This window comes from Lissotriton vulgaris, chromosome 1_2 (assembly GCF_964263255.1).
Source record: "Lissotriton vulgaris chromosome 1_2, aLisVul1.2, whole genome shotgun sequence".
Lineage (NCBI taxonomy): Eukaryota > Metazoa > Chordata > Amphibia > Caudata > Salamandridae > Lissotriton > Lissotriton vulgaris.
Window position 1 is genome coordinate 344,713,833 of NC_141686.1, and position 26,562 is coordinate 344,740,394.

General features: G+C 47.3%; 1 protein-coding gene across 1 annotated transcript in view; it reads right to left on the minus strand.

Moving 5' to 3' along the window:
- The window catches only part of LOC147736736 (alpha-tectorin-like), a 233,513-nt gene extending 219,114 nt beyond the window's left edge, over positions 1 to 14,399 (minus strand). Inside the window, exons 1-3 of the mRNA XM_086952686.1 lie at positions 14,381 to 14,399; positions 13,500 to 13,627; positions 2,819 to 3,097 (exon numbers count right to left, since the gene is read on the minus strand). Of these exons, the coding sequence (XP_086808812.1) occupies positions 2,819 to 3,097; positions 13,500 to 13,627; positions 14,381 to 14,399 (426 nt within the window). The remainder of the gene's footprint in view (positions 1 to 2,818; positions 3,098 to 13,499; positions 13,628 to 14,380) is intronic.
- Positions 14,400 to 26,562: the final 12,163 nt, after the last annotated feature.

Here is a 26,562-nt window from a genome sequence, read left to right on the forward strand (position 1 = left end):
ATCCACTTCTCTCTCTCTCCCCTATTGTTATGTGTATACTTCTCTTGAACCCCTCAGACAGCAGGCTGTTGCTTAGGCTGCTGGGAATGCTAGTGGCACCCATAAGATTTATTGGGATGATGGACTCCTGTACTCACAGTGTAGAGACCCCAAGCCTGGTGCAGCCAGGAGGTTGGTTATACCTTTGAAGTTCAGGGGTTTCCTATTGACACTAGCCCATGATATTCCCCTAGCAGGACACCTGGGCCAAAACAAGACTTGGGACAGAATTGTCCCTCACTTTCATTGGCCCCACATGTTTGAAGACACCAAGGCGTTTTGTCGCTCCTGTGTCACCTTTCAAGCCAGTGGTAAGGCAGGTGGTACAACAAAGGCCCTCCTGATACCACCACCTGTGGTGGGGTTCCCTTTGAAAGGGTCGGGATTGATATAGTTGCTCCCATGGATCTTCAGGCTGCATCTGGGAACAGGTTTATCCTAGTGGTGGTGGACCATGCCACTACGTACCCAGAACCCATTCCACTTAGGACCACCACAGCTCCTGTGGTGGCAAGAGCCCTCTTGGGAGTGTTCTCAAGAGTGGGTTTCCCTAAGGAGGTAGTTTCAGACAGAGATGCAAACTTTATATCTAGTTACTTGACTGCAATGTGGAAGGAGTGTGGAGTAAATTAAAAATTCACCCCACCCTATCACCCACAATGCAATGGTTTAGTTGAAAGTTTCGACAAAACCTTAAAGGGTATGATCAAGGGTCTCCCAGAAAAGCTTAGGCAGAGATGGGACATCCTACTACCCTGCCTTTTATTTGCATATAGGGAGGTTCCTCAGAAGAGGGGTGGTCACAGCCCTTTTAAACTTCTCTTTGAGCATCCTGTAAGAGGCCCATTGTGTCTGGTGAAGAATGGATGGGAGTTACCTCTCAAACCTCTTAAACGGGACATAGTGGACTATGTGCTTGGTCTCTGCTCCAGGAGGACTGAATAAATACAAAAGGCAACTAACAACCTTGAGGCTAACCAGGAATTGCAAATGGTCTGGCATGACCAAAAGGCTGTACTGACTGTTTACCAGCCAGGACAGAAAGTGTGGGTGTTGGAGCCTGTGGTCCCAGCAGCCCTCCAAGACAAGTGGAGTGGACCCCACACTATTGTTGAACAGAAGGGAGAGGTTACCTATCTGGTCAACCTTGGAACTCCCAGGAGCCCCCATAGGATGCTTCATGTCAACAGACTGAAACCTCGTGCTGACAGGGCAGACATGGGCTTGCTCATGGCTACTGATGAGGGACAGGAGGAAGAGAGTGATCCACTCCCTGACCTGTTCTCACAGAACCCTGATGATGGGTCAGTTGATGGTGCTGCCTTGGCAGGCAGTCTCACTGCCCAGCAACAAGCTGATTGTAGACAGGTGCTCAATCAGTATAGGAACATGTTCTCACTGACTCCAAGTCAGACTACCTGGTGCACTCATGAAGTGGACACTGGGGACAGTCTGCCTGTTACAAATAAGATTCACAGGCAACCTGACCATGTCAGGGACTGTATCAGGACTGAAGTCCAGAAGATGTTGGATTTGGGAGTTATTGAACCCTCAGATAGCCCTGGGGTCCACCTGGTGCATTTTTCAAACCAAAAGGCATTACCACCAATTAATAGTGCCCACTAGGGGTAGAAAATGCTGACTTTGGGCTTTGCATCTTCAGCTAATCTGATCTGCCAGTAGCCAGATGTAAGATCAAATGTGCTCAGAAACTTGGATGAGGCCAAAGTATCTATGAGCTCATCTGCTCTTGGGATTGGATGGGCATCAGTCCTAGTGACTGAATTGAGACCCCTGTAGTCTACACAAAACCTCACCTCTCTCTTACCACCCTGGGTGTAAGGGTTAGGTACCCCAGAGGCCTACCAGGGGTTGCAGCATGTTTATTCCACCACTGGGAAGCCTTCCAAAATGACACCACAGGACTGCTACTGCAGCCTGGGTAAGGTGGTGCATGCACCCCTTGTTATGTTATGTCAGTAATGTTATGTCTTCTTTTATAGTGTTCGAATCACCGTGAGGCATCTCGGCGTTTGCTTTGGGAACCCGTCCTGACTTTTTTCCCTGTGAGATAATCCGTACTGGGCATCCCCCAGGTGGAGGCCAGGCATCCCGCCGCGGGGGGCCGTAGTGGAGATTAAGCAAGCTAATGCCAGAGTTGCAGAGTGTGAACCCGTGATTCGAGTAGGCACCGAAGCGAGAATTATCGAGTCCGTGGACATTTGGGCTCAAGACCCTGCCGCGTCCGGAATTGAACCCGGGTCCTGGGTCTGACGTCTGCATCAGGGTCTGCCTCCTCTAACCAGCACACACAGAAGGAGAAAAAGTCATGAATTAATTTTTTTGCAAGAAGGCGTCCCTTCCTACACAAACACAATCATCCCGGCAAAGCAAGCACCCTTGCACCAGGGTACCAGGGTGCCTTCATTGGAGCGCGGTTGCTGTTTAGCACCAGAGCAAGGGAGAGTAAAGGGATGCGCCGAATTACTCGAAATATGGAGCATCCCTATGTTTTTGAAATGACACAGCTCAGTGCAGCACAATAACTTGAGGCGCCGTGCTGTGCCATTTCATGTAAATATGCCCCTTGTCTCTTTCTTGCATAGAGACCTTCTTCAAAGTGGATAGGGCCGTCCCTTTGAATTAAATACTGTGCTTGGCTGCACTTCAGGGAGCTACTTATACGGTTCTGGCCAGCTACCAATACCTCTCAAGCTACCCATTTGAGACCACAGATTTAAAATATTAAAGGCCTTGATTTAAAATGAAGTTTACTGACCAAGCTAGGATTGTCTGTAGACGCCACGCGGTCCCAGGTGGCGATGAAGATCCATGTGGCGCTGAAGTCATAGCCGGGGAAGTAGGTCCTGATGTCTGAAGTGGCATTTTGTAAAAGTACTGGGTCTGCACTTTGTCTGTAGTAAATCTCTCCTGCTACTTCGATGTTCACATCTGCCCAGTAGACGGCCACCACAGCGGTGCCTTCCGCCTGAGGAAATGGAGGCGGCGCCCATGTGGAGACTGGTATCAAGAAAGACAGGAGTCCGTTGGTGCTGACCTAAAAATGCAACAAATCACATTAGTGTCAGTGGATGAGTCCGGCCTCTCTTTATGGATATCTCAGAGAACCCCCTTCTGCAGAGCTGTGAGGTATAAAATGCACTCTTCCTAACATTCCTAACATTTGAATTGTAGGCAAACCCTATCTCAAAATACACGCCACTTCACGCCATGTCTGAACCTGGACAGTCTCTGCAAGATGCCTGCTGAGAAAGAAGAACTTGGTGAAGCAAACAGTTGAACAGAAATGACAAAATATTGGAAGACCATCTCTTTTATTTGTAAAGACGCACTGGTTCGGCCTTGGCCATTAGCTCCTACCAGAGAAGGCTTGGGTGTCAGGCGCAATAGGGCACAAATTCACCAAAACACAGGCACAGTGCAAGGGATCCCAGTAACTTCACAGAATGTGACATCATATGATATATGACCCCGGTGTCTCCAATGAAAATGATATCACATGACCTTTGACCCAGATCAAATCACAGGAAGTACTTCGCTACAATTATGAACCCTACAATAAGTGCAGGATTACTAACATTCCACAAGAGCTCCCAAAGCAGATACATGTCTATTTCAGTTTCAGTTCTTTAACTTGGGACGCGGACTGGGGTTCAGTCATCACCTACCGGTGCACACCTATTATAAGCCGTAGAAAATCACCTGTAATTACGGTCTAATGTATGTGAGAGAGGAAATTAAATGTGAAGAAGTTGCACTAACGCAGACATCAGTAGAGAGAGTTACAGAGTCATACGTTGGTGAAAAGCAATGCAGGCCTAAGCTCCACAATGATGCAAGACAGGTGAAGAGCTCACTCCGAAATAGAGTGCGTGATCAACAAGGTCTTAATTCAAGGAAAACTCATATTTGCAAGCCCAAAGGAGTTCATGGTAACAGCACAACGAACCTGTATTATGTGTTCTTGGTAAATTAAATTTCAATACAAATGTGTAGAGATAAGTTCAGAAGTTTTTAGACAAAGGTGATGTGATGTATTTGTAAAAACAACAATTTGTGAAATCACATTGTTTGCGTGACTGTTTAAGTGCCTCATTGCAAACAGCCACTCAAAATCCACTGTTTACCTGTGTGGGGATAGCTACTCTCCCTGCCACCACAGTAAACCTGTTTTAACTCACCGAGAGGAGTCCTATTTTTATTATTACAGTTTCCCCGCAACAGTTGGCGAGCCGGACAGGAGTCCCATTTATCGTCAAACGACTGCTGCTGTTGGAATACTGCTGTTACCCGCTGCATGGATTATTGCGCATCTTTGATGAGGTGAGCAGACATCGTTTTCTCTAAGGTTCGGTCTATTCACTTGGACAGGTAGGACCCCAAGTTGCCTACTTTAAGGTGAGGATAATGCAAACTCTGTTCCCTGTTTTGTATATTGTATGACTTGTTTCTTTGTCAATTGTAAACGTCGATATAATGTAACTAGGGTTATCACCTGCAAGACTGTGTACAAGCGTTGCACAATACTAAGCTAAGGTGCTGCATAGACATTGGGTTTATCCCAATATAAAGTTGAAAGTGGTCAATGTGGGTGATTCAAAGTTGGGAGTTCCATATGTGTTCCAATATTTCGACATGGAGGGACGGCTGAAAGGCAGATGCCACTATACTTTACCTCCAAGTGGGATCTGAACCCTTGAATTACTGTCCTCGACCTGAGGTCCAGAAGTCATTCCATGGTCTATGAGGCGCACGGTTCGAGGGTTATCCTCTCTTGAGTGTGGGGAGGAGGGATCAGCTGCTACTGACTTAGTTTACAGTTTAGACTCAAACACATGTGATTAACATTTAGAAGTAGTTGAAATGTTTATATTTTTAAATATGTTGATGATGAATGTGCATGTGAGCATGTGAATACAAATGCAGCCACAGATTGATGTTATTGTATAGTGTTATTTTGATGTGTAATGTTTAAAATATGACTGAAACAACAAATTGATGGATTTCTTATTTGAGAGTACTAGCAGGAAGACCTCAGGTCCTGTTGGGGTCCCTGTGGACGTCCCACTGTGGGCCCCTTTATTGACCCAGGTATATAATGCTGCAGCAATGGGGATAATCCCGCCCACCTGGACTGAGAGAGTCATTGTGCCCATTTTTAAAAAGGACAATATGAGAGATGCCCAGTGATGAAAGTTCTGGGCCTTGCCGGGTAATTGATTGTGGGCTGGACAAACTGAAATATGGGCTTGTCATCATGACTCTGCTTTTTCTTTGTAGTGAAAATATGTGAATGGTCTACTTTAAAATAAGGAATGTTTGCCTGAAGCATAGTATTTTGTATATAAGGAGAATTCTGGCTTTGTAATTTTGAGCAGTCTCCTGAGAACATACATGCTGTTGCACTTCTAGGATACCTGTTACTGGCTGCAGCCAATAAATACGATCTTTGACTTCACCAAGAAGACTCTGTGTTTCTGTAGTCTGAAACAGGAAGGACTCGAAGTCTTTGGGTGTTCTCCCTGGCACCGCTGGGTTCTTAAACACCCGGTACTTTAGGTCAGACAGGGATGCCCCTTATCACCAGCACTCTTTGTATGTGCAATTGAACCTCTCCTATGTGCCATCAGGAAGGACAAGTGCATAACTGGCCCTCTGGTACCGGGCAGCCAAGGCAAACATTTCAAATGTGTAGCATACATGGACGATGTCACCATTGCTTGCACTGACGCTAGATCCATAACTTTCCTTATAACCCAACTCTTTTCCCTAGCAGCTGGGCTACAGGTGAATGTGGAGAAAATGCACCGCATGACGGTGGGACAATGGGACAAACTGTCTCAGCTCCCAGTGAAACCTTCCAAAGACCCAGTAAAAATACTGGGGATTCTTTTTTCACAGGACATGAAGGGAGAAATAAACTGAGAGAAGATCTAGACAAAGCTCAAGCAGAAAATGGCGCTCTGGACGACAAGAAAACTTTCTCTGGAATGGAAAGTCTTGGTGCTGAAAGCAATATGTCTACCAATCCTGGTGTTTATTGCCATGATTTCCCTCCATCATACAGGTGGACAAAAGTGACACAAAGACGTTTTGCAAACTTCTTTTAGGGGTCAAAAATTGAAAAACTAAAAAGAGACACCGTTTTCAAACTACCCACAAAAGGAGGGAAAGACCTGCCACACCTCCATGACTTCCTGATGTCACATTTTGTTAAAAACGTACTGGGGAATGCAAAGAAAGACTCACATGTGGCTGCCTACACACTGTTTGCTACAAGCTTCATCTTATCAAGAGTCGGCATATGTAAACTGGACAATACAAAGCCTTCTTTACTAGAACCACCCCCTGCGTACAAAGGCATCAAACTTTTCTTCAAGAAGCTGGAAGAGAGACAAATTCAAGCGAAGGACATCACACCCCAGATGGCCTTAAGCAAAGAACTGAAAGAAACGGACTCAGTGACAATGGTAAACAACTTATCAGAGAAGCAATCAGGGAAGGTTTGGGAGATGGTGAACCACAAAGACTTGACAAACTCCCAGAAAGACTTGGCATGGATGATGGTATCCAAATGCCTACCAGTGAAGCAATTCCAACATGCAAGGAAACTGGCATAAACAGCAAGATGCCCAACAATAGGCTGTGCAGCAGATGAATCCCTGATGCACTTCATTTGGAACCGCGGCGGAGCACAAAGCATGTGGAAGGCAATGGGACAGCTCATTAAAGAATTAACAGGACATTCATCCCTGTCCTATGAACTGGTTCTATATGGGTTGGGCATGAATTGCAATGCAAATAAAGAAAGGACACTATGGAGAATAATAAACTGCGTGAAAGCGGCGATATGGGAAAACAGGAACCTTTCCTTGTACAAACACCAAGCAATCACGGAAAAAGAATGCCAAAAACTTGTTTTCAATAAAATGTTCTCCTACATGTGCATAGACACCCATAGATTTGGACAAGAGTGGGCAAAGGAAACCTGGAAAATCAGGAGTTGGTCTGGATGGGTAAAATGAGAAATCTTGATGGAAAACCACCAAAGATAGCCTGCGTGCTGTTCTTTGAGAATGGTTAAATATACAGCACCCAAATATAAGGGACTTCTTAAAATGTAAACCTGACAAATAATTTTAAATAAAGTATATTTTTACAAAAAAAAAGTTAGTTTATCAAAGCATTTGTGGATGCAGTTTAATAACTGATTCTGCTACGCGAAACATATTTTTTAGACAAAAATCGAGTGGATTTAACAAAAATCTGCATAATCCGGAACGGAATTACTGCTCATGCTTAATATATACATACACACATACATATATACACACATACATACATATACACATATACATATATACATACACACATACATATATGCATACATTCATGCATACATGCATTATTTAGCACACATATAGAGTTCACTGCTCACACCCAGGATGTTCTCCTGTGATTTGGGACGAGATGGAAAGCTGACTACATAAATGACCTGGGCAGTGAGTGAGGGGGTCACGGGAATATTGGCCTCTAAGTGGATAATGAGTCTGAAAGTTCACATAACTCATTAGTCCATGGATTGTTTTCTCACATTTCAGTGTTCCATGTCTAACAGTCGGTTGATGGAGGCAGAAGAGATGTCACGAGCACATAACTAACCCTGGGCAATGAACTCTGCTCCGCTACTGGAGTTTGTGGAGATTTGTTAACTACGCATTCCATTAAAAACACGGAATTCATGCAAAAAATCAGTTGCTCCACGTAGCGAAGTCAGCTACTAAACCGCACAAACAAATGCTTTGATAAAGCCACTTTACACGCTTAAAAAACATATAACCAATTGACAAAAATGAACTTTGAAAATAAAAAATATCGGGCAATGAGAGAGGTGATGATTTTGGGGTCCCTCCTAACCTAGGGGGAGAACCAAGCAGATGCCTTGAAAACAGCACATCTTGCTGAACGATTCGGTGGTGGTCCCATCCTCTTAGGACCACCCCAAGCACAGTTATGGGCAAAAATACAATCCCAACCAAAGGCCCTGCAAAGCATTATGGGAAGAGATTAGCAGTGGGCAGTGAATAATATAGTGCCCAATATCAAAATAATTCTACAAAGAGCTGCATTTCACCTAGTCGTTGCTAGGCCAGACTTTTGCCATGCAAGGATGGTCTGGTAAATAACATCTCGGAGCGGAGGATGGGTTGATGGGGCCTCTGCATTCGGGCTCCCCTGCAGTGGCATGGCTGATGAGTATTCCCATATTAAATCCCGCACGGGCTGTTCCAGGGCATTCCCTTAAGCACTTTTGCCCAGATGCATCAAGCATTTTTGGAGTCGCAAACGGTGCGATTCCTTAAAATCGGCCGTTTGCGACTCCAAAAATGCTTTTTGGTATGCATCATTACTTTTTGGTAAAATTCGCTAATTTTGCGAATTTCTTAAATGCGATTGCATTTAAGGAATCGCAATTGTGCGATTCCTTAAATGGAATGCATCATTGTAAAAAAATTAGCGAATTTGAAAATTGCAAGTGCAAATTACCACGAGTTTTAACCTCGTGGTAATTTGCACAATTGTTTAAAAAAGCACAAAAATGCATTTTTTAAACTGTTAAATTACAGACACACATGTCCTTAGGACATGTGTATATGTAACTTACATGTAAAAGTGCATTTCATGGGTGCAGGGGGGGGTCCTTTGGACCCCCCTCTCCACCCTTGAAATGCTTTGATGAATTCCGATTTTCAAATTGCAAATTCGCAATTCCCATTCATTCCTATGGGCATTTCAGCCCATAGGAATGAATGGGAATTGCGAATTCGCTATTTGAAACTCGCAATTTTATTGCGATTCGGTAAAAATTGCGATTTTTACCGAATCTCAATAAAATTGCGAAATAAATGATACATTGCCATTTGCGATTCCTTATTTGCGATTCCTTATTTTTCGCAAATAAGGAATCGCAAATGACAACGTTGATGCATCTAGGGGTTTGTCTTTTAGCTGTGCTAGGGGGGTTCTGCTCGATATCACTATCGGACTCAAAGTTACTCCCCCCCTGAGATGAACTCCGGTCACCATCCGACCATTCTGCCTCTTCTGAGACAGAATAGAAACATTCGCTTCTTTCCTTCTCCTTCTCCTTGCCGTCCATTAGGGCCAGGGGAGGACATAGACCTTCCGCCCCTTCTTCCCCAGTCACACCAGCAACGCATCCTTGCCCTGATTGGCTGCCCTGTACCACATCGGCATCAGCATTGTTATCTAGGGTTAGCCCATCAGTCCCTGTAAGCTTTTGCCCAGTTTCGCCCACCACTATTAATTCCTGTCAAGCCCACATTCTGATCAGCTGTATCAGCTGTATCCTCTGGCAGGGGGGTACGCGCTGCATCCATACCTGAAGCCATGACCTTCTGTGGCGCGGATGCAGGGGTGGCTTTCTCCTCAATGCTCCCATCCTTGGAGTTCTGCCCCACGCCACTTCGGGAGAACATCTCAGGGATGCAAGCAGTCGCTTGCCGTGTTCTTACTGCAGCGTGTTTCCCCTTTTTTTGTAGCTCTCCCGGGGGTGTATACAACTTGCCTGGGGATTCATCTCCTCTCGGTTCTAGCTCTGACTGCTCCGCTGGTTGGGCTGATTGGGTTTTCCTCCTGGCCATTGCGGCTTTTGCCGATACTCCTGCCGCCGCCTTGGGGCCATTCTCCCAGGGCTCCGCTGTCCTGCGTTGCTCCATACGTCTCTCCTGGCGTTTCCCCTGGCTCGACTTACTCCGCCACCATGCCCACAGCGCCGATGCGATGCCGGATCCACAAGGCGAGGACGCCAGCCAGCACCCGCAGCAGCCCGATACCTGCCGAGCGTGCTGCACCGAAACTTGCCGTCCCATCTATCCAGCCGGTAATCCACGGCATTTTACTTTTGTAATCTCTATTACTCGATATAGCAATATCGAGCTAGCGCCAGTGCTGGGGTTTAGACATTAACTGCACCCATCCCGCTGCTGCTGCTTTGCGACTCCGCTCTACGCAGGCGCCATCTTGCTTCCCCTGTGATTCCACCATGGAGCACGATCTGAAAAGACTGGACACTCTGCATTTATCTCTTATAGGTAGGTCAAATGTCTTGAAAATGACCCTGTTGCCTAAAATCCTCTATCTGTTTCGCTCCATCCCCTTCTTAATAGAGGAGGGGATGATTAAAAAAATGGAGTCTATTTTTAATAGCTTTTTGTGGCAATATGGGAAGATCAGGCGGTCATTAAAATACATGACCCTCCCACAGGAACGTGGCGGCTTAGGAGTCCCTAACTTAAGGTATTACCATTGGGCCTGTCTGTTAACACAGATGTCAATTCTATTTGATCCATCATTAAACAAGGTATATACCCAAGACCCGGCATTTGTGACTCATGATATCCCTTCAATTTATGAGCTATTATTGGGAAAGGAGGCAGTGGGGGCTTTGCTAAGATAAACCGACCATAGATATTTTAAGAAAATGCGCTACGAGATATCTACAAGTGCTTGGGAGTTGTGGAAGACACTTCAGAAAGTACTGCAAGTCCTAAAGATTAATATGCATACGCCACTGTGGAAGTCGGGTTACTTTCCGAACTTGAGCCTGGATGGAGCATGGAAATCTTGGGAACAGCAGGGCATCCGGACAGTAGGGGATATAATGAAGGAAGGCAGTATTATGAGCTTTGATGCCATCCAACGGAAGTACGGGGTATCCAATAGCCAAGGTTTCAAATATGCCCAGATTTTGCAAATATTTAAAGTTATTAGACCCCGCATCTCCCCGGGCAATCGCTGCCTTATTTTGGAATATTTATTAAAGGGGGGGGGGGCAGAATCAAAGTTATTTACCGGGATTTAATTGGAGGGATGCACGATGATCTGGAAAAAAATTAAGCCGCCTGGGCAATAAAGCTGCAGGATCCAGATACAGATCTGGAAAAGCTTCACATCCGGATAAAGAGGTCTTACGTTCATCTCATTTAAAGGCACAACATTTTAAAACACTTTTCAATCTCTATTTTACACCCTCTAAACTATTCGACTGGGGTAAGAGAGTGGATAACAACTGCCCCAGATGTCAGAAAGAGCCAGCGGATCTATTGCGCATGTTCCATCAATGGGAGAAACTTAGCACCATTAAAGGGGAGATCGAGACATTTTTGGAGGGGCTGCTAGGCTTAAAGATCAGCCTATCCCCGACATTAATGATCCCGGGGAGTGAAAGTAAGATGGGTGTAAATAGGGAGACGGAAGCACTTATCTTTTTGGCTGTTGCTGTATTACGCATCCTTGTCTCAGCGGCCTGGGAGGACGCGAATGCTCCATCCTTTCAGATGTGGCTGACCAGGCTCCTTGGTACTCACAACATCGAATCCACACTGTATCTACACAAGGGTCGGAAAACACGCGAGTTTGGGCTAAAAATCTGGGCACCCTTGAAAGAGTGGAGGGATGGCAATTACAAATATAGGTCAGTGTATATATATGTGTATAACCTATTCTGTGTACCGGTGCTCACCACGTCCCCGTAAATGGTGAAGCTCTCCTCTTCTTTTAATGAATGTATCTATATCTATTTATTGTATGATAATGAACTGTATTTATGATATTCCCTCTCTTCCTGTAAGATAAAATGAAATTATGATCATGGATATTTTTGTACCAATAGTAAATTCTCAATAAAAAAATGTAAAAAAAAGAAAGATCAACTAGGGCAGGACGGTGTAAGGATACATCAGGGAGAATTGATGAGCACTAGTAGCAAACACTACCACCAGATGGACGGTCAACCATAACACAAGCGCCAATACCTGTATTTTCTATGTTATGTGTAGGAACACAGAGTTTGAAAACTACAGCAATTACCCATTTGTTTGAAGGTAAATGTTTACGAGGCAGAGGGGCAAATGAGCACCAAGGCTATGCGCCAAGCCTAAACCCAACAGCAACCTTCAGCCTAGAACCAAGGACGGGAGCCCCTTCGAAAATGTCAGCAATTGTTGATTCACGTTACATGTCATATATACTGTATTGTGAAAATACCAATAAAAATTATTAAAAAAATAAAATTAAAATAAAAATAAAATTGCTGGTATGAAACTCAGGAAATCTGATGCAATGTAAAATCTTTTCTGTTCAAATTGTGATACCCTTGTCATTATGATTTTAGATTTTTTTAAAAACATTTTTACAGTATTTAAAAAAAAAAAGGAAATGTAACAGAAGGCAGCTGCTTGTGCTGCGTTACACTTCAACTTGGGAGGCGTTTCACGGGCGGAGCGCGGGCGTTCCCGTGCATTCACCCATGGATTGTGGTGTTTCAGGTGCGGAGCACGGGCGTTCCCGTCCATTCACCCATGGATTGTGGCGGAGCACGGGCGGAGCACGGGCGTTCCCGTGCATTCACCCATGGATTGTGGCATTTTACGGGCGGAGCACGGGCGTCCCGTGCATTCACCCATGGATTGTGGCATTTTACGGGCGGAGCACGGGCGTTCCCGTGCATTCACCCATGGATTGTGGCATTTTACGGGCGGAGCACGGGCGTCCCGTGCATTCACCCATGGATTGTGGCGTTTCACGGGCGGAGCACGGGCGTTCCCGTGCATTCACCCATGGATTGTGGCATTTTACGGGCGGAGCACGGGCGTCCCGTGCATTCACCCATGGATTGTGGCGCTTCACGGGTGGAGCACGGGCGTTCCCGTGCATTCACCCATGGATTGTGGCATTTTACGGGCGGAGCACGGGCATCCCGTGCATTCACCCATGGATTGTGGCGTTTCACAGGTGGAGCACGGGTGTTTCCGTGCATTCACCCATGGATTGTGGCGTTTCACGGGTGGAGCACGGGCGTCCCGTGCATTCACCCATGGATTGTGGCGCTTCCCGGTTTACTGAAGCTAATCAACCTCACAATACGTCCCCTTCCCAGGAGAGCCGTAGCGAGGAGGAATATCTCAATTTCTCCTCGTCATTTCCTCTTTCCTGCAGCACACACAGAAAATGGAAAAATGCTTTTAAGGATTGCTTTGGTGCAGGGAGGTACTCCATCCTGCACAAAGCAATCCAGCGTGTAAATCATGTACCCTTGTACAATGGTGCAAGGGGGCCTGTGTTAGGCGTTAGACTGCGCTCAGCGCTCAGCGCAAGGAGAGAGTAGAGAAGCTCTATATCTTTGTAAATATGGAGCATGTCTGCTCTCTCGCTTTCATGCAATGTAGCAGAGAAACTTTGCTTGCTGCCCCGCACTGTGTGAATGTGCCCCTCGGTCTGGAACTTCATATAACTCATCAGGACATGGAATGTTTTCTCACATTTCAATGTTCCATGTCTAACAGTAGGATGGATGGACGCAGAAGAGACGTCACTAGCACGTAAGATCACAAACAGAAGATGTAAACATGACTCACATAGAGGGAGCCGTAGGTCACTCCGTAGAAAGTAAACTGTCCGGAGATAGGTATGACATCAGAGCTTCCGTCGTCCGCATGAGGCATCATCGAGTCGATGGACTGTCCGAAGGGATACAGAAGACGACCTGTTTGACGAAGCAGAGGCAGAAAAGAGAGAGTTTAGATACATTTTGCGCTGCAGAAGTGGTACTCTGTGGTTATGAACCCTCCTCGAAGAGGGAAGTGAGGCGTCTCGGTGGTTCATTCAAACACATAGGGGGTCACTTAGTGTCTCATTAGAAAAAGGGCAACACAGCAAGTCTTTCTGCTGCGCTGTGAAAGGGCAAGAATGCGCTGTATTTGCGAGATCGGAAGTATTCCTGTCCTTGCAGCCAGCGCTGGCGCATACTTTGGATCCAAGCACCAATGTAGGCACCCTTGCACCTTGGCGCAAGGGTGTCTACGTTGTTGGTAGAATATTTACGGACAAGAGGGGGGCATCTTCCTGCACAAAAACAATCCCGAGAGGCGGTTTCCTCATTCAATGTTCGCTGCAGAGTGCAGCGCACGAGTAAAGAGGAAACAATGAAGAGAAATGAAAACAATTTCCTTGTTACCCTTCCCCTGGGAAGGCGTAAGGTCTTGGCAGGGCCCCAAGTTTCTGTGATTATGTAAATTTGGGGCAATATCAAGATCCGCGGGTGTTGAATGGGAACACCAAAGGCAGCGGCCGTGGAACGCCTACTCGATGGAGAGTAAGACAACGCAGCGACTTGTGCTGCCGCGCTTTGCTCTATATCTACATAGCCATGCAACGCAGCGCAGGGAGGCGTTGCATCGCCTCCTGGATACCATCGAGAGGATTACGCCAAATACGTGACGCTCCAGCGGCGCATTACTCTTGTAAATAAGCCCCATTGAGTTGGCAGAGTGGGTGAAACACCATCCTCTCTGCCAAGCTCGTGGCTTCCACATCTTGTATAGGTGTCGGGAACTGACCTGGCTGCACCAGCAAACATACTTCACCAATCACCTCCAGGTCCAGTGACGGTTGCACCGCCCTATCCAGGGCAGGGGAACCAGACTTCAATGTGCATCACAGCGTCCCAGGCAGGGGCATCAATCAAACCAGAGATGCACAGGGAGTACAGCCCTTACACATCAGAGGCATTGCTTTCTGTTCTTTAAACACGCTCAACGTTGGTACTTTGCTTTTGAAAAACAAAAACAAGATCACACCAGCTCAGAAGAGTGTTCTGTCCACACTGCAGCTGTCACACTGTGGTTTCCATTGAAGGCAGCAGAGTTCTGGCCAGGAATGAATGAATGAATGAATGAATGAATGAATGAATGAATGAATGAATGAATGAATGAATGAATGAGCAGCATTTTTAAAGAGCAGACATAGATCACAAAAGCTCTACAGCCACTAATCCAGCAAAGTTACCCGGATGAGACAAAGGGAGTAGAAAAAGGGACCAATCCTGGACTCAACATAAACTGGTGCATTTTCAGGGCTGTAAGACAAGAAAGATGATTGTTTCATCTGTGGTTATGAGTGGGAGGAGGGTCCTCAACTTTGAAACAATGTAAGAAAAAGAACATCCTCCAAATGGACCCAGTCAGGAGACACGAAAGGAGTGTCCTGACCCGATACAGGACACGAATGAGCAATTCTCAAGCTCGGGGAGGCGTCAACCACTGACTGTGACCCCACAGACACAAAGGCCGGATTTACAAAGATGTTGCATTAGGTTTGCGCTACTTTTTTAAGCAGACCTGATGTAAATCCATTTTGGTTTTCACTGAGAAATGTAAGTGTCGATTTGCATCGCTTTGAACGAAAAGGAACGCGATGCAGACCAGTGCGCTGCCAGGCATTACTTGGGGTCAGAGAGGCTTTCCATGGGTGTCGCGCCCGCTGCTCAGTCCCTCCTCTGGCTGCCCTTTAGGACTCCAGGAGGGTAGGATGCCACCCCTGGTTCGTCCCTGCCCTCCGCGTGGATGGCTGATCTCTTGCAAAGAATAACCCCTGGTCCACGCCCCTCTCTTCCCTGTCATCCTCATCTTGGCGCCTCAATACGGCCCGCATAGTAACACCGCCTGATCATTGGCAAGTTCATGAAAGCCAGGGGGGGCTCCATCCATCTGGCCTTCACGGACTTGTCCAGTGCTTTTGACACCATTAATAGGGACACATTGTGGGCCTTGATGGGAAGAACGGGTGTAGAAGAAGCACTGATTTCCTTCCTACGCAGGTTACACAATAACACCTCGGTTGTTATAAGATACAGCACTAAAGGGGAAAAGACCTTTCCGATTGTCTACACGGAAGGTGTTGGGCAAGGGTGCATGTTAGCCCCCTTTCTTTTTTCTAATCTACACAAACGGCCTAGAGGCTTTTTTTATTAGATAAGGAGATTGATACTCCTTGAATTAGTGGTAACCCTGTCCCACTACGATCATACGCGGATGTCGTTGCTTGACTTAAAAGTCAATTTTATTAAATCTTACAGCATGGCGTGTGGCCCCAAATCGACAAAATCATCACCTCTCTCATTGCCCAGTACTTTTCAGAGTTCAGTTTTGTGAATTAGTTTTATGCTTTTAGCGTGTAAAGGTAAAGTTGATTTACTAAAGTGTTGTGGGTCGAGTAGGTAACTTTATTGCGTAGCGGAGTGGGAATTCCTGAATGAATTCTGTGTTTTCAAAGAAATGCGTAGTTACCAAATCCCCGCAACTTCCGCTAGCGGACCGGAGTTCATTGGCCAGGGTTACCGATGAGCTAACTCCTTGCCTGTGTGATAGTAAGGCCCGTGTGATAGTTCGGCAAACCAGAGCACTCTGCACTTTATCTTATTCTGCCCCCAAGGGAAGTCCGCTCTTGTGCATATATTGATGGTTTTATCTTTTTGCTCACTTTGGCCCCTCCTGATATTTGCCGTATCCAATTATATTCAAGTTTCCGGGGCTATCAGAAAGCGTTACAAGCTTTGGAGCCTGAATAAGATTGTTAGAATTGCTCATTGCTCATATTTACACTGCTGGGATTTTTCTTTTTTATGATCTCTGTAATATTGTTGTCCTAAACCTTTTGACTTTATGTATTGAAATTTTAAATCACTGAATTGTATGAATTCTTTCTTATTCGATTTCCGGTGATGTTTTGCAAAGGTGTTACAGATTTCTCAAACTGTAATGTTTTTATTTGTCAAACTTTTATAGTTCACGGAACCGAAATAAAGTAAATTTTGACTTGACATCTGGGCTCTTCCCTAGTCATCTGCCACGCTTTCTGTTAACCTCCTCCTGGTGCCTCAGTACGATCCCGCATAGTATCCCCATCATGGTGCTTTGATCCCACGGACCTCCCCCTTGTCTCAAGACCTCCTTCCATCTGATAGCACAAAGCCGAAATCCCGTGATATTTCCAACTCTTGCGAGACTTGGCGGCCATCTTGGGTCTGGTGCTATAAATACGAGCCCAGTCCGCGAGACTCTGCTTGGCTTCGAGGTTCTTCTCCTGATAAGATCTCCTGCTTACCTGCGCTGGCTGCCCCCTGGACGTCCTGTAGACCTCGACCTGAGAGGAAACAGAAAGAAAGAACTGAGAGTGAATCTACCCACAGGCACCGTTACCTCCTGAAATATAAGGTCAGCGCACTGAATCCTTGGACAATTAACCCCTTCCCTAGCGACATTGCTGCCTATAGCTGTTTGCAGATTGTTTCACATTGTGAACAAGTAAAGGATAAGTGGAGTGATCCTTGTGCGAACATCTCCGTGGATTACTCGTTTCGGGTAAACCTGACGCTAAGGTTAAAAAGAGCAATTGAATTCTATATGTACAAGAATGAATCAATAGAAAAGAGAAGCACAGAGACTTTACTCAGACCTAGGGGTGGGTGTTGAATGCATGTTAGCAAGTGGTTATGGGTACATGATAAGCCTCGCTCACTACATTCATAGATTGTGAATGTCCAGGGGTACACTGACTGGTTGACTGTTGCTTCATATGTTCAGGCTATAAAAAGGCAAATAAAATCCGGTACTTGTAAAGCGTGAACAATTATCCCTAAGGATGTCAAAGTGCTGGTGGACATCGGAAAGATTAAGCGAGCTATTGCCCAGAGTCACGTGGTGCTGGACTATCCTGCCACCGGCGCGGGGGATCAAACCGTGAGCCCCCGTGTTCCGGAGTCAGCCGCCCTGGGCGCTGCCCCACACCTTTTCCTATACCTGACAACCCCAGTCTCCAAGTTCTCCCAGAGTCCGCAGCCAGACATCCTACATTCCAGCCTGGGCTGAGGCGAGAGATCACCTTTATTGCTCAATCTCGAAAGCTCCTTGCCCCTTGTGATTACCCACCATCCTCTGTTTCAGGAGCAAGTATTGAGGGATCCTCTTGGAGAGTTTGGGTGGGATCTCTTCACTCCAGCAGAGATCTGACTTGCCAGGAGTGCAGAGTCTTGTCAATGGGTCTGTGCTAAGATGGTGTGACTGGCTGAGGCAGGTGTGCCAGTGTGAAATATCTTCATTTCTCTTCAATATTTATTCTTTTAACATGTGCTGCACTCACCAGCACACATAATAAGAAGGAAAAAGGATATTTTTGTGCAGGAAGGCGCTCTTTCCTGCACAAAATGTATCCTGACCGTAACACATCCACCCTTGCACCAGTGCAGGGAGAGAGCTGAACTGCACCATATGTTTGAAGATATGGCACAGTTCTTCTCTCTCCCTTTCACCCACGCAGTGCACCAACTTCACTGGCTGAGATTCGGGGTGAAATGTTTGTGATAAAGATATTCGGGCGTGCGTCGGGAAAGGAAGTCCAATAGATCACCAAGTATATTTTCACAAAAAATTATTTTATTTCCTTTGTAAGGTTAAAAGTTCTTTACAGTCCAACCAACGCGTTTCGTTCTCCTTCTGAGAACTTCATCAGGGCTTAGAAACACGATAAATGTCGTAAAATGTGTTGCCTTCAAACATATATCCGTGTAGGTAGTACAGTAATTCTTGGCAAGGTTCAGTTGCTTCCAAGAGTTTCCGATTGTGGTATATCTAGTGTGGAGGTGTTGTGGAGTAGAGTGCCCACATCAAGGTGAGTCAATGAATTCTCCTGATCACATAGGCATGTACCTGAATAAGGACATCCCCACGTCTTAAGAGTGTTGGTTCCATTTGTAAAAACGAGGTGTACCATATCGATTGTTTTGGATTGTTCCCATACTTGTCAGAAGGTTTATTTTCCTTCAGTCGTGCACGGACTCAAACGTTGGGCATCCTTTACATAAGCTTGTGTTCTGAGAATAGCTTTGTGATCAGGAGAATTCATTGACTCACCTTGATGTGGGCACTCTACTCCACAACACCTCCACACTAGATATACCACAATTGGAAACTCTTGGAAGCAACTGAACCTTGCCAAGAATTACTGTACTACCTACACGGATATATGTTTGAAGGCAACACATTTTACGACATTTATCGTGTTTCTAAGCCCTGATGAAGTTCTCAGAAGGAGAACGAAATGCGTTGGTTGGACTGTAAAGAACTTTTAACCTTGCAAATGAAATACAATAATTTTTTGTGAAAATATACTTGGTGATCTATTGGACTTCCTTTCCCGACGCACGCCCGAATATCTTTATCTTGAAGGATCTGGTGCACAGGGGCAACAATAGACGGTTGATGTCAGGGCAGTTTGCGAGGGACATTCGAATTCAGAACTGGCACGAGGTGCAGAACTCTATAGTCAACCGTCTTCTCTTTCTTTTGTATGTGAAATGTTTGTGAATCCAGGCCAAAGACTTTATCTCAAATACAACCGGTCCGATTCACAAAGGTAAACTGAGTTGCAAGTCTAAATTTACGACTTTCGGTGTTCACAATGGGCATTTACGAGTAGTAAATACCTTTGTGAATACCGGAATTCGTAAAGTTAGACTTTCGTCTCGTTTTACCATTGTGAATCGGGCCCATTGACTTTCAATGACAATCCTAATGGAGACAGAAAGCCAATGCACATTTACTAGATGGTTGGAAACATGTTTGCGCCATGCCCGACCCAGAACTGGTCAGGCCGTAGCATTGTGAACCAGCAGAAGTCTGTTATGGAGTTACGGCTCGCCATAGTCAAGCATTTATCTCTAAAGTGATAAAATATCCGGTGATAGCGGCAAAATGCGTGAATATCGCTGGGAATCCAGCGATATTCAGGCATTAATGCCAATAGGGTCTTAATCTGAATGTAGGAGACGAGGGTCTGCTTCCTATGGTCACCCCCACTTTTTTGCTGTGATTCTCTGGTTTTTCGACTTTAGACTGGCTGTGGCCCTGCTAATCAGGACCACAGCCTAGCTGTTCTCTCTCTAAATTGATACCATGTACTTTAGGTACATACCAGATTGGGTATTGGGTCACCTTTGCGAGGCCCTGTATAGTGTACCATAGGTACCCAGGGCATAGGTGCATCCCGGGCCTACCAGGGGCTGCAGCATGTATTATGTCACCCCTCGCTGGCCCTCCAAACTGACACCACAGGCTGTTCACACAGCCTGGTTATGGTAGTGTAATCACCCCTTACTTAGACATAGTATATCTATATCTACCTTATATATAGACACATATACACCTATAAGCCACTCCTATGGCAGGCCTTAACAATCCTGGTGGCAGAGTGCTTGGTTTTGTGTGAGAGGGTGTCCTAGCATGAGCTGAGCCCCTCTGCAGCTTTCGGAACCATCTCCTTACAGCTGTTCTATGATATAGCCATACCATATACTCTTTAGTGCATTATAATCCTCGCAGTTAATGCTAACTTTGGTTTGGCTTTATCGAAACATGTCGTGTAAGGTGTCAAACACTTTGGAATACTACCCCCCCACCAGTTCTGGTGGCGGGGGTAGCATTCCACCCTTCTAGAGGGAGCAGACATGTAGTTACTGGTAAACCCGGTTAAAGTTAAACAGAGCCTCAGCATCACAAAAGGGATGCTGCTGCCACAGGCACGAGTCTGACCTCCTGCTGCTGGACGAAACTCCGGCAGGGGAGGCCTGGACAATAGGTTTCCTGTCCAAGGAGGTGCCAGCACCTCCCCAGACAGGCTGTAGTGTATTGGGGCAGGGAGGGCAGAATTCAGCAAATGCTTTTCCAGACACTGCCTGGGGCACACAAGGTGCTCCCTGCATAGCCCGGTTCAAACCAGTTGCTGGGGCACTCCAGCCCCAGCTCTGGCGCGAAACTGGACAAAGGGAAAGGGGTGTAACCACCCCCTTCTTAGGTCCACCCATAGGAGTGACCTAGCAGGTAGTCCAACCCCTTAACTTGGTATAAGTATAGGAGCTGTGTCCCTAGGACTTTAGATTATCCTGGATGAAACTTTGAAACACATATCCTGGACCTTCGGCATTCCATTTTAACTGGAAGATGGAAGACATCTCCCTTGTGGTCAAGGAGTGACCACCCTGTGCAAACAGCCACCACCAGTAACTTGCCGGTCTGCACTGTTGAGGCTCCCGCCAGAACTCGAAGTCTCTGCGACACAGGCTTTTTGGGTCCAATCCGGATACCGACACCGCAGTCAACTAGATCCTTCGTGGTGCAGCTCGAATCTAGCTTCTGGTCGTTGTCGACACCTCCTGGACCTCGTGGCTGCAGAGACAAGCTTCACTTCTTCACCTGAAATCACCCAATATCGCCTGGTTCCTTCCTGGTTCCTTCCTGGTCACTGGCTAGTGACCCAGACTCTGTCCCCTCTGCTTTCAGGTTCTTCAGATCTCCAATCCACCCTTGGATCCACCGGGACACTTTTCCTCTGGTCACCTGCAGTACTTCTTTGCAGATCTCCATTGAAAAGGACGACAAAACCAGACACCAAAAGGCACCCCTGGGTGAGGTAACACGAGTACTCTGGTGCTCCCCTGGGTCTTGGCTCTCGAAGTGTCCTAGTCTAAAGGGGTTTTGTCATAGTCCATCTGGAAGTACCCTTAAACAGTAACCTTGTAACTTCATCGTTTCCCATAGAAAGTCAATGGTAACTCGCTGCTGTGTCTAGACACTGCACGCGTCTCCCGTGGGCCTCCCACTTCCTAACCTTTGGTTGTTTAGAGTAGCCTCAGCGATTCCCTAGGCCCCAGGCCTACTTTCTATCCCAGACGTGGTTCTTATACCACTATTTTAGTATATAGTTTGTGAGGCCCCTAGGGCAAAACTGTATTTGTGCAACTTATCGTATGCTAATTAAGTAACTTGTATTGTGCTTTTACCTCTGACCTCATAAAGAGTGCAGAGGGGTTGTGTTTAGAATAATTACATATAGTTGATATATACCTTGTGTGGTGTCCTTTCATTTGGTATTCAAGGGATTATAATTGGTAAAACAACCAGCTTCACATGCTCTCTGAAGTCTTAGCCTGTTGACTGTTGGTCCATGCTACCACTAGGATAGCTTTCTATAAGGTTGACTTTACAACCACCATCAATAAGGGTCGATTAGACTGGTGCAAGGTGCCCACTAGAATTAGTGGACATCATCTGCCAGGCTAACTTCTCACACTGAATATCTAACTCCCATTGGATATAAAGGTTAAGAACTGGTCTGAGCAGGCGTTCGTTTTCAGCGATATTCACCGCTAGCGTGAATTTTTTTATCGCTATACCTGCGTTGATAATAGGCGATAGTGATGTTAGCGACTGCTTTCCGTCGCTAACAGGTTGGGTACGCCCACTTTGCATGTCATTAGCGATAAATATCGCTGACATGCAAAGCAGGCCCCAAACCGCTCGCTATTGCCTCAAAGCCGTCGCTAACAGATGTTATCGACAGCTTGCTAATAGGGCGATGAAATTATCGCTCCTTTGCCCGCCTTGATAATATGCCCCTTTGTCATTTACAACACCAATAGCTCTAACTTTCACAAAAGTGAGACCTATTGCATTGCAAATGCGTGTTGTTAATGGGATGCTGGATTTCTGCATTTGCAAAATTGTGTCCCTTGCATGAAAGGACTGGCCGCCACGTTGTTGGGTTGGTTGAGTGAGCGCGATGATCAGATTATCATTTAATGATTGGGTCTTGTCTGCGGTTATCGTGTTGCAATCGCTTTCATTCTCGCTTTACAATTTGCCGTAGAAACGGGAGAGTCCAGTTTGCTCTGACTGACTCTGGGTGACGAGGAGGTATTCCGTGGTTTTACTTCCGTAAGACGCCTGTCGAAACCGAAGGGATGGGTTCTAGATGGTTCATGGTGCTGGAGCATCGGCATTCGTGACACGTCATTTGGGGATCCTTTTGCAGACGAGGGATGCTCGGACTTGCAGGAGGTGAATCTGCAGCTCTAGTTTGTCGGAATGCAAAGAAAGTGCAGTTGAGATGGGCTCCATTGTATTGATAAAGGGAGGCCATCACGGAGCTGCAAGAGCTGCAAAGTGTGCTCTGTGCTGTGTGCTGTGTCCTGTGTGCTGTGTGCTGTGTGCTGTGTGCTGTGTCCTGTGTGCTGTGTCCTGTGTGCTGTGTCCTGTGTCCTGTGTACTGTGTGCTGTGTGCTGTGCGATGTGCGCTGTGTGCTGTGTGCTGAGTCTTGTGTGCTGTGCGCTGTGTGGTGTGTGCTGTGTCTTGTGTGTTGTGTTCTGTGTGCTGTGTCCTATGTGCTGTGTCCTGTGTGCTGTGTCCTGTGTGCTGTGCGCTGTGTGGTGTATGCTGTGTCCTGTGTGCTGTGTGCTGTGTGCTGTGTCCTGTGTGCTGTGTACTGTGTGCTGTGTGCTGTGCGATGTGCGCTGTGCCTGTATCCTGTGTGCTGTGTGCTGTGTCCTGTGTGCTGTGTGCTGTGTCCTGTGGGCAGTGTCCTGTGTCATGTGTGCTGTGTGCTGTGTCCTGTGTGCTATGTCCTGTGTGCTGTGCCCTGTGTGCTGTGTGCTGTGTCCTGTGACCGGTGTGCTGTGTCCTGTGCCTGTGTGCTGTGTGCTGTGTGCTGTGCGCTGTGTGCTGTGCGCTGTGTGCTGTGTCATGTGTGCTGTGTGCTGTGTCTTGTGTGCTGTGTGCTGTGTCTTGTGTGCTGTGCGCTGTGTGATGTGTGCTGTGTCCTGTGTCCTGTGTCCTGTGTGCTGTGTGCTGTGTGCTGTGTGCTGTGTCCTGTGTGCTGTGTGCTGTGTGCTGTGTTCTATGTGCTGTGCACTGTGTGCTGTGACCTGTGTGCTGTGTGCTGTGTGCTGTGTCCTGTGTGCTGTATGCTGTGTCTTGTGTGCTGTGTGCTGTGTGGTGTGTGCTGTGTCCTGTGTGCTGAGTGCTGTGTGCTGTGTCCTGTGTGCTGTGTCCTGTGTGCTGTGTGATGTGCGCTGTGTGGTGTGTGCTGTGTCCTGTGTGTTGTGTGTTGTGTGCTGTGTGCTGTGTGCTGTGTGCTGTGTGCTGTGCGCTGTGTGGTGTGCGCTGTGTCATGTGTGCTGTGTGCTGTGTCCTGTGTGCTGTGTGTTGTGTGCTGTGTGCTGTGTGCTGTGTCCTGTGTGCTGTGTGCTGTGCCCTGCGTGCTCAGTCCTGTTTGCTGTGCGCTGTGCGCTGTGTGCTGTGTGCTGTGTCCTCTGTGCTGTGTCCTGTGTGCTGTGTGCTGTGTCCTGTGTGCTGTGCGCTGTGCGCTGTGTCCTGTGTGCTGTGTGCCTTGTCTTGTTGCTGTGCGCTGTGTGGTGTGTGCTGTGTCCTGTGTCCTGTGTGCTGTGTGCTGTGTCCTGTGTGCTGTGTGCTATGTGCTGTGTGCTGTGTCCTGTGTGCTGTGTGCTGTGCGCTGTGTGGTGTATGCTGTGTCCTGTGTCCTGTGTGCTGTGTGCTGTGTCCTGTGTGCTGTGTCCTGTGTGCTGTGTAGTGTGCGCTGTGTGGTGTGTGCTGTGTCCTGTGTGCTGTGTGCTGTGTCCTGTGTGCTGTGTGCTGTGTGCTGTGTGCTTTGTGTTGTGTCCTGTGTGCTGTGTGCTGTGCATCTGTACACTTTACTCATGTAATCCGCAACACTTACACCCGGAGGCTGGTGGATGGGATGCTGCTGCCTGTGTCCCAGCTGTGCCTCCATTGGGGAGAGTAAGGTGTTATAATCGTGGGAGGGTCCAAGGTTTATTTTGACATTGTGTGACACACTTGCTTCATTTTGTGCTTCCTTTGGTAGGTCGAACTCCAAGCTCTCACCACCACCGGCTCCTACTTAACGATGCGGCTCTGGGACATCCAGGAAGTTTGCTTTCACACAAATCAAGCACAGGCCAACAAAACAAACCTCTCAGTCACCTGGGATTCCTGAAAAGCTTTAGGAGTTGCTTTCTTGCGGTATCGCTTCAGGAGTCAGAAACTCTTGAAATCCATTGCATGCGCTTCCCTAACACTGGTGCACCAGTTAACTGGGAACCTGTGAACTCCTCAACAGCCCACTCTCACACTGGACCATCTCGAGTCTTCTGGACGTCAGATGTCGGATCTCCAGAGGCGGCTCTCGAGGTGAGAGGCAGCTGTCCCCGCCGGGACTGCTCAAAGCAGCCCCGTGGGAGTCTCAGCAAACTGTCTGTCCTCGTTCGTGCAGTCAGGGCCAGGGGGGAAGCAATTTACACCGCTCATCCAGAGCTCTGGGTGGTTCGTATAAGAATGTCAATAGCAGAGCAGGCAGATACATCTCCTCCCTTCCCCCAGCCAATTCTCTTGTTGCGGGGTGACCAAACTCCTAATCCCAGAATAAAAAAACAGACTCTTCTGGCTACTGAAAAGACAGAATTTACAAACTGTCGCAACAGGACGAAAAACCCTAAGCATACAATACAGACCTCACCTCAGCCCTGCTCAGGCTGTCTCGGGTTTTTCTCAAATGCCTGCTTGCATACAGGCTGTTGGACTTGGCCCTTCTGGCAGGTTCACCCCTAAACTTTTTGCTTTTTTATGGTGACCTGGTGTTAGTGATTTTTTGCTTCTGCGCACTTTACCACTATGTCCCAGGGTAAAGTGTGTGCGTGTAGTGAGGTTGGCCTGCCTTCCCATAGGAATGCATTGGGAATGTATGTGGCCCTGGTAGTTCCTGATGCGTGGGGAGTGCAGGTGCGAGTTTGGTATGTGTGGACTCATGTGATTAAATGATGCGCGATGATGTGTGCGGCATAAATGTGTCTAGTGTGGAAGTGCCACTTCTAGAAGTTGGCCTGTCTGTGTCAATTATGTGAATTGGCTGTCTGGCTTGTGATTGGCTGGAGCTGGCTGGTGAGCCTGGATCCAGGAGTCAGGATGGGTCTGCCTCGGTGGTGAGTGGAGAGATATGCATGATTGATGAGAGGGAGGAGTGCACCTGGGACCTGAATAGGGCTGGGCTTTCCCCACACAATGCTGGCTCCACTCCCTGTGGTGCGACTGATGACCCTAGCCTGTCCTCTGAATGGGGAGAGGGGCTGAGCACAACAAGGTGCTCCAGGGCGGTAATTAACCTGCACAATGCTGGCTCCTCCTCCTGTAAAGTGTCTGATGTCCCTGCCCTGCACCCTAGACAATGGGTTTGTGTGTATAATAGAGGGGCTGTGACCCCATGAAGATCTTCTCTCCCTGATGCTAAACTTGAGGGGGGGCCTGCTGCTGCTGGGCACCAGGAGGAACCGCCAATGGGGACTGCCTCCCTGCCTGGAGGGCCCTGTGAACTGGGCTCTGGGCCCAGCCTTTGCCCCCCCTCCTACTTTGCTCCAAGACTTTCTTTAAACCTTGTGCTCCAGTGCCTGGGAGGCACTGTAGCTGGATTGCCTGAGGATCCCTTGTTTTTGATTCCTAAAAGAGACACTTTGTGTCCTGCCTGCCTGGGGATCCTAGGGAGGAGCGCTTCCGCTTTCTTACTGCAGCCTGGAGCTGCGATGATCCTTCCACAAGGGATCCCCCCTTGGCTGTATTTCCAAGCAGGTGCCCACCCTGCATGTTGCCCCGCAATGTTGCCGGTTTATGACCCTAGCGGGTGCCCACTCCGCCAAGGACCTTGTGTCTGTGTATTGTTTTTTATATGTCCCTAGCGGGTGCCCAACCCGCCAGGGACTCTGTATTTTAAACCGGGAGCCTACCCCAGATTGCTGCTGTGAG